Source organism: Oncorhynchus mykiss, chromosome 5 (genome assembly GCF_057628025.1).
Source record: "Oncorhynchus mykiss isolate SJ-2025 chromosome 5, ASM5762802v1, whole genome shotgun sequence".
Classification (NCBI taxonomy): domain Eukaryota; kingdom Metazoa; phylum Chordata; class Actinopteri; order Salmoniformes; family Salmonidae; genus Oncorhynchus; species Oncorhynchus mykiss.
Window position 1 is genome coordinate 20,489,345 of NC_143026.1, and position 14,510 is coordinate 20,503,854.

At 43.5% G+C, this 14,510-nt stretch overlaps 1 protein-coding gene across 6 annotated transcripts in view; it reads left to right on the forward strand.

Annotated features, from left to right (window-relative positions):
* LOC110523391 (fibrinogen C domain-containing protein 1) overlaps positions 1 to 14,510 on the forward strand; it is a 329,714-nt gene that overhangs the window by 76,522 nt on the left and 238,682 nt on the right. For all 6 annotated transcript variants that reach the window (XM_090234140.1, XM_090234143.1, XM_036977014.2 and 3 more), the window contains one exon: positions 9,848 to 10,007. In XM_090234140.1, coding sequence (XP_090090266.1) covers positions 9,848 to 10,007 — 160 coding nt within the window. The remainder of the gene's footprint in view (positions 1 to 9,847; positions 10,008 to 14,510) is intronic.

Here is a 14,510-nt window from a genome sequence, read left to right on the forward strand (position 1 = left end):
AAATATATTTATTTGTTGTGTCCCACCCCCAATTTGCACCTGGCTGGGGGAAAATACTGAATGTTTTTACAATATATCGAAATATTGTATTGTAATAACATTGTGCAGGTTCCCGCAAGACATTGTGTAGTTTCACACACTACAAAGGGTAAGGAGTGTGAGAAAAGCAGGAAACAGGCAGACAGGCAGACATGTATTTGGTGCTATGTTGAAACAGCAGGCCCAGGGAAGAGGAAGACAGAGTGAAGGCATACAACAAACCTTTGTTTCATTTTTACTTGTTTTCAACTACACACACACACACTTTTCTACACTTTTATTACCCTTGAGTCCAGTGGACACAAACACCATTAATGTGTAGGGGGTGCACAGTGTGCACTCAATTAAAATGTGTTCTTTTACATGTTATTCACAGAAAATGAGCCAAGATCAATGAGTCTCAGGTTGAAAAAATAATTAATTGTATCATTTTTCTTTAAGTTAACATTGAAAATGTGTCCCACAGACCCGAACACCACACAAGGCATAAAAGCGGCAGATCTAGCCTTTAGGTCGGTGCGGATGTTACCTGTATTCCCTGGCTTCTGGTTGGAAAATGTATCTAAGGTCACTGTGGGGACGACGTCGTCGATGCACTTATTGATGAAGCCGGTGACTGAGGTGGTATACTCCTCAATGCCATTGGATGAATCCCGGAACATATTCCAGTCTGTGCTAGCAAAACAGTCCTGTAGCGTAGCATCCACGTCATCTGACCACTTCCGTACCGTAAGGTCCTGGGTGTCGTGAGGGTGAAATCAGGCGCAGGAAAGCAGAGTTCAATAAAGTGCTTCTTTAATGCACACACGGAGAACTACGGTCCCCCCACTTACGGGTGCTCAAACCAAATGCCCCAGACACAGGGAAACGAAAAACAGTCTAGCACTAAATACACGAACATGTACATCTAATGCAAACACCAGGGTTACAATAATCAATCCCGCACAAAGAACCAGGCGGGCCGGCTGACTAATAAAGCCTCACTAATTAGAACCAACTCAAAACAGGTGTACTCAATAAACATAAGGAGGGGGAGAAAATAATCAGTGGCAGCCGAGCGACCGCCGAGCGCCACCCGAACGGGAAGGGGAGCCACCTTTGGTCGAAGTTGTGACACGTACTGAGCGAGTCACTGGTACTTCCTGCTTTATATTTTGCTTGTAAGCAGGAATCAGGAGGATAGAATTATGGTCAGATTTGCCAAATTGAGGGTGAGGGAGAGCTTTGTATCCATCTCTGTGTGTGGAGTAAAGGTGGTCTAGAGTTTTTTTCCTCTGGTTGCACATGTGACATGCTGGTAGAAATGAGGTAAAATGGATTTAAGTTTTCCTGCATTAAAGTCCCCGGCCACTAGGAGCACAGCTTCTGGATGAGCATTTTCTTGTTTGCTTTTGGCCTTATACAGCATCGTGTTGTGGTGGTAAATAGATGGCTACGAATAATATAGATGAGAACTGTCTTGGTAGATAGTGGTCTACAGCTTATCATGAGGTATTCTACCTCAGGTGAGCAATACAATTAGACATCGTGCTCCAGCAGTTATTGACAAATAGACACCCCCCTCGTCTAGCTCCTGCCGATGCATGGAGAAGCCAGTCAGCTTTATATTATCTGTGTCGTTGCTCAGCCATGTCTTGGTGAAACGTAAGATATTACAGTTTTAATGTTCCATTGGTAGGATAGTCTTAATCGTAGATCGTCCAGTTTATTTTCCAATGAATTCACATTGGACCATCATACAGAGGGAAGTGGTGGTTTACCTACTCGTCAGCAAAAAAAATTCTTATTAGTATATTATAATTTTTTTTTTTACCCCTTTTTCTCTTAAATTTCGTGGTATCCAATTGATAGTTACAGTCTTGTCCCATCGCTGCAACTCACGTATGGACTCGGGGAGGCGAAGGTCGAGACACATTCGTCCCCCGAAACACAACCCCACCAAGCTGCACTGCTTCTTGACACAATGCCTGTTTAACCCAGAAGCCAGCTGCACCAATGTGTCGGAGGAAACACTGTACACCTGTCGACCATGTCAGCATGTGTGTGCCCCGGCCCCCGCCACAGAACTCGCTAGAGTGCAATGGGACAAGGACATCTCCGCCCGCCAAAACCTGTATGTGTGTATGTGTGTGCTTGCGTGTGTCTGTACCTAACACCCGGCCATATAGCTGCTGGCTTAGTAGCACAGGATGAGCTAGGTAATGTGTACAGCATTGAAGAACAGAGCAGCAAGTAAAGTCGTAAAGAGGTTGAAGTTAACAACAGAAACAGTTAGAGAGATTTCTTAATCTATTCTCTCCTGAAACCTCATTTATCATTCCAATGGGCTCTGGCTCTTTTCTCTAATCCAATCAGCGGGCAGCATGCTGGGGATATTGGCTTATATCAGAGGTACACAGGTCTGGTCAGCTGCTCCATGGTGGGGGTCAATCTACAGCCAATGAGCAACATTGAAATTCTAGGGACAATAAGGAGGCCTGCGTCTTGTGACCGTAGCGTACGTGTAGGTATTTACGACAGGACCAAATCGGAAAGATAGGAGGTAGGAGCAAGCCCATGTAATGCTTTGTAGGTTAGCAGTAAAACCTTGAAATCAGCCCAAGCCTTAACCAGGAAGCCAGTGTAGAGAGGCTAGCACTGGAGTTATATGATCACATGTTTTGGTGTTTGTCAAGATTCTAGCAGCCGTGTTTAGCACTAACTCAAATCAAATCAAATCAAATGACATTTGTCACGTGCGCCGAATACAACAGGTGTAAACCTTACAGTGAAATGATTACTTACGGGCTCTAACCAATTGTGTATAAAAAAGGTATGTGTGTGTGTGTGTAGGTAAGTATAGAAATAAAACAACAGCAGAAATACCTTTCTACGATACATAGGTATCGTTAAAGGGCACACAATGCAAATAGTCCAGGTAATCATTGGTTACCTTTTCAGGAGTCTTATGGCTTGGGGGTAAAAACTGTTGAGAAGCCTTTTTTGTCCTAGACTTGGCACTCCGGTACCACTTGACGTGCGGTAGTAGAGAGAACAGTCTATGACTGGGGTAGCTGGGGTCTTTGACAATTTTTAGGGCCTTCCTCTGACACCGCCTGGTGTAGAGGTCCTGGATGGCAGGCAGCTTTGCCCCAGTGATGTACTGGGCCCTACGCACTACACTCTGAAGTGACTTGCGGTCGGAGGCCGAGCAATTGCCGTACCAGGAAATGATGCAACCGGTCAGCATGCTCTCGGTGTTGCAGCTGTAGAACCTTTTGAGGATCTCAGGACCCATGCCAAATATTTTTAGTTTCCTGAGGGGGAATAGGCTTTGTAGTGCCCTCTTCACAACAGTCTTGGTGTGTTTGGACCAATCTAGTTTGTTGTTGATGTGGACACCAAGGAATTTGAAGCTCTCAACCTGCTCCACTACAGCCCCGTCGATGAGAATGGGGACGTGCTCTGTGCTCCTTTTCCTGTAGACCACAATCATCTCCTTAGTCTTGGTCACATTGAGGGATAGGTTGTTATTCTGGCACCACCCGGCCAGGTCTCTGACCTCCTCCCTATCTCGTCATTATCGGTGATCAGGCCTACTGTTGTGTCGTCAGCAAACTTAATGATGGTGTTGGAGTCGTGCCTGGCCATGCAGTCGTGGGTGAACAGGGAGTACAGGAAGGGACTGAGCACGCACCCCTGGGGAGGTCCAGTGTTGAGGATCAGCGTGGCAGATGTGTTGCTACCTACCCTCACCACCTGGGGGCGGCCTGTCAGGATGTACAGGATCCAGTTGCAGAGGGAGGTGTTTAGTCCCAGGATCCTTAGCTTGGTGATGAGCTTTGAGGGTACTATGGTGTTGAACGCTGAGCTGTAGTCAATGGACAGCATTCTCACATAGGTGTTCCTTTTGTCCAGGTGGAAAGGGCAGTGTGGAGAGATATAGAGATTGCATCATCTGTTTGGGCGGTATGCAAATTGGAGTGGGGTCTAGGGTTTCTGGGATAATGGTGTTGATGTGAGCCATTACCAGCCTTTCAAAGCACTTCATGGCTACGGACGTGAGGGCTACGGGTCTGTAGTCATTTAGGCAGGTTGCCTTTGTGTTCTTGGGTACAGGGACTATGGTGGTCTGCTTGAAGCATGTTGGTATTACAGACTCAATGAAGGACATGTTGAAAATGTCAGTGAAGACACCTGCCAGGTGGTCAGCACATGCCCGGAGCACACGTCCTGGTAATCCGTCTGGCCCCGCAGCCTTGTGTATGTTGACCTAACCTCTTGAAACTATGGGGCACTATTTTCATTTTTGGAAAATGAACAAATGTTTTTGTTTTAAGGGGTGAAACTGCATCTAGGGTATTATGCAAGGTTAAATCCCTCAGTTAGGTGGTTAACCAATTTTTGTACTCTGACTTCCTTGGATAGGTGGAGGGAGTGGAATGGCATCTAGGAATCTTTGCATGTCTGAGAATTTATAGCACAGCTTTAGATGATCCTTGGTTGGGGCCTGAGCAGATTAATTGTTGCGATTACAAACATAAGGTGCTCCAAAAGCAACTTTGTTGTTTAAAAGTATATTGGATAGTTCTTGGTAGCTACCTAGCTTCTTATGTTGGATCCCGCGACGTAGTTGGCATTAGATGCTGAGACTGCTTGTATCTTTCCAGTGATCCTGCTAAATTGTTCCTGACGAGCTATTTGGCATTGCAACTAGCCGGATATACAGCCATATCCTTGTAATACTTAGAGAATATCTTATGTCAAGTGTTATTGAAGTGTTGTGGTTGCAGGTTCACTTGGAACACCTAAGTGTTTCTATAGGCTACCAAGTGCCAATAGTCAGTATCTAAATATTGTGTGTGAAATGCCTGATTGTGTATGTGATGTGACAGAGATGTCTACTTTCTTGGGGACCTGAATATTGACTGGTTTTCATCAAGCTGTTTGCTCAAGAGCAAGCTTCTCACTGTAACCAGTGTCTGTAATCTGGTTCAGGTTATTAATAAACCTACCAGGGTGTTTACAAACACTACAGGAACAAGATCATCCACATTTATTGATCACATTTTTACGAATGCGGTAGAACTTTGTTCTAAAGCTGTATCCGTACCCATTGGATGCAGTGATCACGATATCGTGGCTAAATCCAGGAAAGCCAAAGTTCCAACAGCTGGGCCTAAAATAGTGTATAAGAGATCATACAAAATATTTTGTTGTGACTGTTATGTGGATGGTGTTAAAAATATTTGTTGGTCTGATGTGATTAATGAGTAGCATCCAGACGCTGCACTTGATGAATTTATGCAATTGCTTCTTCCAATTATTGATAAACATGCACCTGTTAAGAAACGGAATGTTAGTACAGTTAACGATCCATCGATTGATGAGGATTTTGAAAAACTGTATGGTTGAAAGAGAGGGGAAAAGGAGTGGCTAATAAGTCTGGCTGTACATCTGACTGGCTTACTTACTGCAAATTGAGACATTTTGTGACTAAACTCAACAGAAAGAAGAAGAAAATGTATTATGAAGCAAAGATCAATGATATAAAGAATGATGGAAAAAAACTTTCCAAAGACAAATTCAACTCAATTCAAATCAGATGGCTTATTCATCACAAAACCATTTGATGTTGCCAATTATTTTAATGATTATTTCATTGGCAAAGTGGGAAAAATTAGGCAGGAAATGCACACGGCAAAAAGTGAGCGATTCTATTCATGCATAAAATAACTAATAATGAAAGAAAAGCAGTGCAAGTTTGAATTTTGTAAAGTTAGTGTGGGAGAGGTGGAAAAATGATTGTTAACGATCAATAATGACAAACTCCCTGGCATTGACATCTTAGATGGAAAGCTACTGAGGATGGTGGCTGACTCTATAGCCACTCATATCTGTCATATTTTTTTATCTGAGCCTAGAGGAAAGTCTTTGTCCTCAGGCCTAGAGCGAAGCCAAAGTAATTCCGCTACCCAAGAGTGGTAAATCGGCCTTTACTGGTTCTAACAGCAGACCTATAAGCTTGCTGCCAGCTCTTAGCAAACTGATGGAAAAAATTGTGTTTGTCACGGATCCCTTCGGAACTTTCATTACGCACACCTGGCCCCTATTCCCAGTGATTAGTAATTTTAATAAGTGTGTCCTTGGTTTACCATTGTCCTGGCGATTATTGTTACTATGTCTGTTGGTCGTGTGAGTACCTGTGCTGTGTGTTTTGGCTTTCGTGCCATTGTGGATTGCGCAGATGATTATGGGTCTCGTCCCATGTGATAATCATTGTGCGCTTGTGTTATTTATTCGAGGTACTTCTCGCGCTTTTGTTTGGGTTTCAACCCTGTGTTTTGTATAGTGTTTATTTGGTCTTCGTCCCTGTGCCTGTTCACGGCGCACCATCATTTGGGTGTAATAAATAACCCTATTATGCATTCCTGCGCCTGTCTCCCGACCCTTTATGCCAGCGTGATACTATTTCTCTATAAACAAATTAACAACAGACTTTCAGCATGCTTATAGAGAAGGGCAATCAACATGTACTGCACTGCCACAAATTACTGATGATTGGTTGAAAGAAATTGATAACGAGAAGATTGTTGGAGCTGTACTGTTCGATTTCATTGCAGCCTTTGATATTACTGACCATAACCTGTTGTTGAAAATACTTAAGTGCTGAGGCTTTTCAACCTCTTCCGTATTGTGGTTTCAGAGCTACTGTATCTATATAATAGAACTCAAAGGGTTTTCTTTAATGGAGGTGTCTCTAATGTCAAACATGTAAAGTGTGGTGTACCACAGGGCAGCTCTTTCGGCCCTCTACTCTTTTCTATTTTTACCAATGACCTGCCACTGGCATTAAACAAAGCATGTGTGTCCATGTATGCTGATGATTCAACCATATACGCATCAGCTAATGAAGTCACTGCCAAGAGTTGTAGTCTGTTTTGGAATGGGTGGCCAGTAATAAACTGGTCCCGAATATCTATAAAACTAAGCGCATTGTATTTGGTACAAATCATTCCTTAAGTGCTAGACCTCAGCTGAATCTGGTAATGAATGGTGTGGCTGGTGAACAAGTTGAGGAGACTAAATTACTTGGCATTACCTTAGATTGTAAACTGTCATGGTCAAAACATATAGTTTATGTGGTTGCAAAGATGGGGAGAGGTCTAGCCGTAATAAAGAGATGCTCTGCTTTTTTGACATCACACTCCAAAAAGCAAGTTCTGCAGGCTCTAGTTTTGTCTAATCTTGATTATTGTCCAGTCGTGTGGTCCAGTGCAGCAAGCAAAGACCTAGTTGTTGCAGCTAGCCCAGACCAGAGCGGCACGTTTTGCTCTTAATTGTAATCGGAGGGCTGATATAAATACTATGCATGCCAGTCTCCTAAGAGTTGAGGAGAGACTGACTGCATCACTTCTTATTTTTATAAGAAACATTAATATGTTGAAAATCCCAAATTGTTTGCAAAGTAAATTTACACACACACTTATCCCACCAGACATGCCACCAGGAGTCCTTTCATAGTCCCCAAATCCAGAACAAATGCAAGAAAACATACAGTATTATATAGAGCCCTTATTGCATGGAACTTCCTTCTATCTCATATTGCTCAATTAAACAACAAACTTGGTTTCAAAAATTATTTCACCTAGATAGTTTGTGTGAATGCATTGATATGTAGGCTACATGTGCCTTTTAAAAATGGTATGTAGTTCTGTCCTTAAGCAGTTCTTGTCTAATGATGTTCTGTATTATGTCATTCTGTATTATGTTTCATGTTTTGTGTGGACCCCAGGAAGAGTAGCTGCTGCTTTTGCAACAGCTAATGGGGATCCTAATAAAATACCAAATAGTCCTGGATTATGAGGAAAAACATTAAGATCCACAATATTTATTCTATGGGACAAATCTAGGTCCAGAGAATGACTGTGGCAGTGAGTAGGTCCGGAGACATATTGGAACAAATCCCACTGAGTCAATGATGCTCCGAAGTACTTTTGGAGTGGGTCTGTGGACTTCTCCATGTGAATTTAACCAAAATTGTGAATATTATCTGCCATGACTACAAGGTCCGATACGAATTCAGGGAAGTCATTGAGGAATGGTGTATACGGCCCAGGAGGCCTGTAAACAATAGCTTAAAGTGATTGAGTAGTCTGCATAGATTTCATGACCAGAAGCTTAAAAGACAAAAATGAAGTTATTTTTGGGGGGGGGGGGTAAATTAAAATTTGCTATCGTAAATGTTAGCAACACCTCCGCCTTTGCGGGATACACAGGGGATATGGTCACTAGTGTAACCAGGAGGAGAGGCCTCATTTATCACAGTAAATTAATCAGGCTTAAGCCATGTTCAAGTCAGGTCAATCACATCAAGATTATGATCAGTGATTAGTTAATTGACTATAACTGCCTTGGAAGTTAGGGATCTAACAATAAGCAGCCCTATTTTGAGATGTGATATATCAAAGCAAACACCAACATGTTTATTTTTGCCCAACCTAGATTGTGGCACAGACTCGGTCTCAAAGGGGATAGCTGAGCTGACTACACTGACTGTGCTAGTGGCAGACTCCACTAAGCTGGCAAGCTGGCTAACAGCCTGCTGCCTGGCCTGCACCCTATCTCATTGTGAAGCTAGAGGAGTTAGAGCCCTGTCTATGTTCATAAAGAAGATGAGAGCACCCCTCCAGCTAGGATGGAGTTCGTCACTCCACAGCAGGCCATGTTTGGTCCTGTTTGTGGGTGAGTCCCAGAAAGAGGGCCAATTATCTACAAATTCTATCTTTTGGGAGGGGCAGAAAACAGTTTTCAACCAGTGATTGAGTTGTGAGACTGCTGTAGAGCTCATCACTCCCCCTAACTGTGAGGGGTCCAGAGACAATTACTCGATGCCGACACATCTTTCTAGCTGATTTACACGCTGAACCTATGTTGCGCTTGGTGACCTCTGACTGTTTCATCCTAACATTGTTGGTGCCGACGTGGATAACAATATCCCTATACTCTCTACAGTCGCCAGTTTTAGCCTTAGCCAGCACCATCTTCAGTGTAGCCTTAACGTATGTAGCCTTGCCCCCTGGTAAACGGTGTATGATCACTGGATTATTCTTTTTAAGTCTCATATTGCGGGTAATGGAGTCACTAATGACTAGGGTTTTCAATTTGTCAGAACTAATGGTGGGAGGCTTCGGCTTCTCAGACCCAGTACCGGGTGGAGGCGAGACCAGAGAAGGCTCTGCCTCTGACTCCGACTCCGACTCGTTGCTTAATGGAGAGAACCGGTTGAAAGTTTCTGTTGGCTGAATGAGCGACACCGTTTGAGGACTCCTACAGCATTTCCTTCCAGAAGCCATGAGAAAAATGTCCGGCTGTGTGGACTGTGCGGCGGGATTTATACTACTATTTGTTATTATTGGTGGCACAGACGCTGTTTCATCCTTTCCTACACTTAAATTGCTCTTGCCTAACCATTGCATCTGAAGCTGAGCTTGCAGCACAGATATCCCAACCAAAAGGCAATCGTTCTCTTGCATATTATGATTACAGCGACTGCAATTAGAAGGCATAATGTTAATGTTATTACAGCTTCAGCTGGTGGAGGTCCTGTTGAACCATGCCCAGATAAAGCGGCCGGGGAGAAAAGCTGAATGAAAAAAGTTAGGAAAAAAAAAAATCTAAAACGCTAATTAAAAAGTAAAAACAGTAGCAGGTAGCAAAGTGGTAGGTAGCAAGGTAGCAAAGTAACGTTAGCAAAAAACTGCACAACATCACTTAATCAAGTCCACAAGTTAGGGTTAACTAATGGTTAATACTGTGTGTATTGCAGCTACTGTCTGAGAGCCAAATCAACATGGTGAAGGTGGTGAACACTGTGAGCGATGCTCTCAGCTCCATGCAGAAGGAGACAGGGGGACTGAAGGCTCGGGTCAAGGCTGACCTACAGAGAGCACCGGTCAGAGGGGCTCGTCTCAAAGGCTGTGCCAATGGTAAGTCTGATAGCTGTCTGTCCATGTCTGGCTAGCTGGCTGGCTTGCTGGCTAGTTATGTGGCTGACTGGCTATGTGGCCGGCCAGTAGGCTGGCTGGCTATGTGGCTGGCTGGCCGGCTATGTGGCCGGCTGGTTGGCTATGTGGCCGGCTGGCTGGCTGGCTGATTGGCTGGCTGGCTGACTGTGGCTGGCTGGCTGACTGTGTGGCTGTCTGGTTATGTAGCTAACTGGCTGGTTATGTAACTGTCTGTCTGTCTGTCTGTCTGTCTGTCTGCCATTCATGCATATGTCTATGTGTCTCTGTGTCTTCACATGTGTCTATCTCTGTCTGTTCCTGTAGACATACTCTATAGTTCTTTGTGTTATTCAATATAGTACTGTATCTCTATCTGCCAGTGGCAGAGATTAATATTACCTCATTACCCTTGGTGCTAGTGTTGAATGCATGAGTGTTGAATATACAGTACAGTATGTAAATATATATTTTTTAAATCACCTTTTAACCAGGTAGGTTAGTTGAGAAGAAGTTCTCATTTGCAACTTCGACCTGGCCAAGATAAAGCATAGCAGTTTGACATATACAACAACACAGAGTTACACATGGAATAAACAAACATACAGTCAGTAATACAGTATGGAAAAAAAGGGGGATAATGTATATACAGTGAGTACAAATTAGGTAAGATAAGGGAGTTAAGGCAATAAATTGGCCATGGTTGCAAAGTAATTACAACATAGCAATTAAACACTGGAATTGTATATGTGCAGAAGATGGATGTGCAAGTAGAGATACTGGGGTACAAAGGAGCAATATCAATAAATAAATACAGTATGGGGATGAGGTAGTTGGATGGGCTGTTTACAGATTGGCTATGTATAGGTGCAGTGATCTGTGAGCTGCTCTGACAGCTGGTGCTTAAAGCTAGTGAGGGAGATATGAGTATCCAGCTTCAGTGATTTTTGCAGTTCATTGCAGTCCTTGGCAGCAGAGAACTGGAAGGAAAGGCGGCCAAAGGATGAATTGGCTTTGGGGGTGACCAGTGAGATATACCTGCTGGAGCGTGTGCTACGAGTGGGTGCTGCTATAGTGACCAGTGAGCTGAGAAAAGGCGGTGCTTTACGTAGCAGAGACTTGTAGATGACCTGGAGCCAGTGTTTTTGGCGACGAGAGTGAATCGAGGGCCAGCCAACGAGAGTGTACAGGTTGCAGTGGTGGGTAGTATATGGGGCTTTGGTGACAAAACGGATGGCACTGTGATAGACTGCATACAATTTGTTGAGTGTTGGAGGCTATTTTATAAATGACATCGCCGAAGTCGAGGATCGGTAGGATGGTCAGTTTTACGATGGGTATGTTTAAATGGGTATGTTTGGCAGCATGATGCTTTGTTGCGAAATAGGAAGCCGATTGGAGATGCTTAATGTGAGTCTGGAAGGAGAGTTTACAGTCTAACCAGACACATAGGTATTTGTAGTTATCCACATATTCTAAGTCAGAGTCATCCAGAGTAGTGATGCTGGACGGCGGGCAGGTGCAGGCAGTGATCGGTTGAAGAGCATGCATTTAGATTTACTTGCATTTAAGAGCAGTTGGAGGCCACGGAAGGAGAGTTGTATGGCATTGAAGGTTAGTGTCCAATGAAGGGCCAGAAGTATACAGAATGGTGTCGTCTGCGTAGAGGTGGATTTGAGAATCACCAACAGCAAGAGGGACATCATTGATGTATACAGAGAAGAGATTCGGCCCGAGAATTGAATCCTGTGGCACCCCATAGAGACTGCCAGAGGTCCGGACAACAGGCCCTCCGATTTGACACACTGAACTCTATCAGAGATGTAGTTGGTAAACCAGGCGAGGCAATCATTTGAGAAACCAAGGCTGTTGAGTCTGCCATTAAGAATGTGGTGATTGAGTCGAAAGCCTTGGCCAGGTCAATGAATACGGCTGCACAGTATTGTCTCTTATCGATTGCGGTTATGATATCATTTAGGACCTTGAGCGTGGCTGAGGTGCACCCCCGAGCAGCTCTGAAACCAGATTGCATAGCGGATACGGTACAGTGAGATTCGAAATGGTTGGTAATCGGTTTGTTAACTTGGCTTTCGAAGACCTTAAAAGGGCAGGGTAGGATAGATATACGTCTGTAGCAGTTTGGGTCTAGAGTGTCTCCCCCTTTGAAGAGGGGGATGACTGCTTCAGCTTTCAAATCTTTGGGAATCTCAGACGATACGAAAGAGAGGTTGAACAGGCTCGTGATAGGGGTTCCAACAATTTTGGCAGATCATTTTAGAAAGAGAGGTTCCAGACTGTCTAGCCCGACTGATTTGTAGCGATCCAGATTTTGCAGCTCTTTCAGCTATCCGGATTTGGGTGAAGGAGAAATCGGGGAGGCTTGGGCGAGTTGCTGTGGGGAGTGCAGGGCTGTTGACCAGGTGCAAAGCATGGCCAGCCATAGAGAAATGCTTATTGAAATTCTCAATTATCGTGGATATATCGGTGGTGACAGTGTTTCCTAGCCTCAGTGCAGTGGGCAGCTGGGAGGAGATGCTCTTATTCTCCATGGACTTTACAGTGTCCCAGAACTTTTTTGAGTTTGTGCTACAGTATGCACATTTCTGCTTGAAAAAACTAGCCTTAGCTTTCCTAACTGCCTGTGTATATTGGTTCCTAACTTCCCTGAAAAGCATATCACTGGGTCTATTCAATGCTAATGCTGAACACCACAGGATGTTTTTGTGCTGGTCAAGGGCAGTCAGGTCTGGAGAGAACCAAGGGCTATATCTGTTCCTGGTTCTACATTTTTTGAAAGTGGCATACTTATTTAAGATGGTGAGGAAGGCACTTTTAAAGAATGACCAGGCATCCTCTACTGACGGGATGAGGTCGATATCCTTCCAGGATACCCGGGCCAATTCAATTAGAAAGGCCTGCTCGCTGAAGTGTTTTAGGGAGCGTTTGCCAGTGATGAGTGGTGGTCGTTTGACTGCTGACCAATTACGGATGCAGGTTAGAGGTCGACCGATTATGATTTTTCAAAACCGAGACCGATACCGATTATTGGAGGACCATTAAAGCCGATAACGATTAATTGGCCAATTTTTTTAATTTATTTGTAATAATAATAACAATTACAACAATACTGAATTATCACTTATTTTAACTTAATATAATAATGAAACATGTTCAATTTGGTTTAAATAATGCAAAAACAAAGTGTTGGAGAAGAAAGTAAAAGTGCAATATGTGCCATGTAAGAAAGCTAATGTTTAAGTTCCTTGCTCAGAACATGAGAACATTTGAAAGCTGGTGGTTCCTTTTAACATGAGTCTTCAATATTCCCAGGTAAGAAGATTTAGGTTGTAGTTATTATAGCAATTATAGGACTATTTCTCTCTATACCATTTGTATTTCAAATACCTTTGACAATTGGATGTTTTTATAGGCACTTTAGTATTGCCAGTGTAACAGTATAGCTTCCGTCCCTCTCCTCTCCCCTACCTGGGCTCGATCCAGGAACATATCGACAAAAGCCACCCTCGAAGCAGCGTTACCCATGCAGAGCAAGGTGAACAACTACTAGAAGGCTCAGAGCGAGTGACGTTTGAAACGCTATTAGCGCGCACCCCACTAACTAGCTAGCCATTTCACATCGGTTACACTAGCCTAATCTCAGGAGTTGATGGCTTGAAGTCATAAACAGCGCAATGCTTGCAGCACAGCAAAGAGCTGCTGACAAAACGCACAAAAGTGCTGTTTGAATGAATGCTTACGAGTCTGTTGGTGCCTACCATCACTCAGTCAGACTGCTCTATCAAATCATAGACTTAATTATAACATAATAACACACAGAAATACGAGTCTTAGGTCAATAATATGGTCGAAACTATCATTTAGAAAACGAGACGTTTATTCTTTCAGTGAAATACGGAACCGTTCCGTATTTTATCTAACGGGTGGCATCTATAAGTCTAAATATTCCTGTTACACTGCACAACCTTCAATGTTATGTCATAATTACGTAAAATTCTGGCAAACTAGGCGGCCTAAACTGTTGCATATACCCTGACTCTGCGTGCAATGAACGCAAGAGAAGTGACACAATTTCACCTGGTTAATATTGCCTGCTAACCTGGATTTCTTTTAGCTAAATATGCAGGTTTAAAAATATATATTTCTGTGTATTGATTTGGAGAAAGGCATTGATGTTTATGGTTAGATACACATTGGAGCAAGGACACCGCACCGATTATATGCAACGCAGGACACGCGTGTGTAGTTAACTAGTGATTATGATTGATTGATTGTTTTTTGTAAGATAAATTTAATGCAACTAGCAACTTACATTGGCTTACTGCATTCGCGTAACAGGCCGGCTCATCCTGGAGTGCAATGAGAGGCAGGTGGTTAGAGCGTTGGACTAGTTAACTGTAAGGTTGCAAGATTGAATCCCCGAGCTGACAAGGTAAAGATCTGTTGTTCTGCCCCTGAACAAGGCAGTTA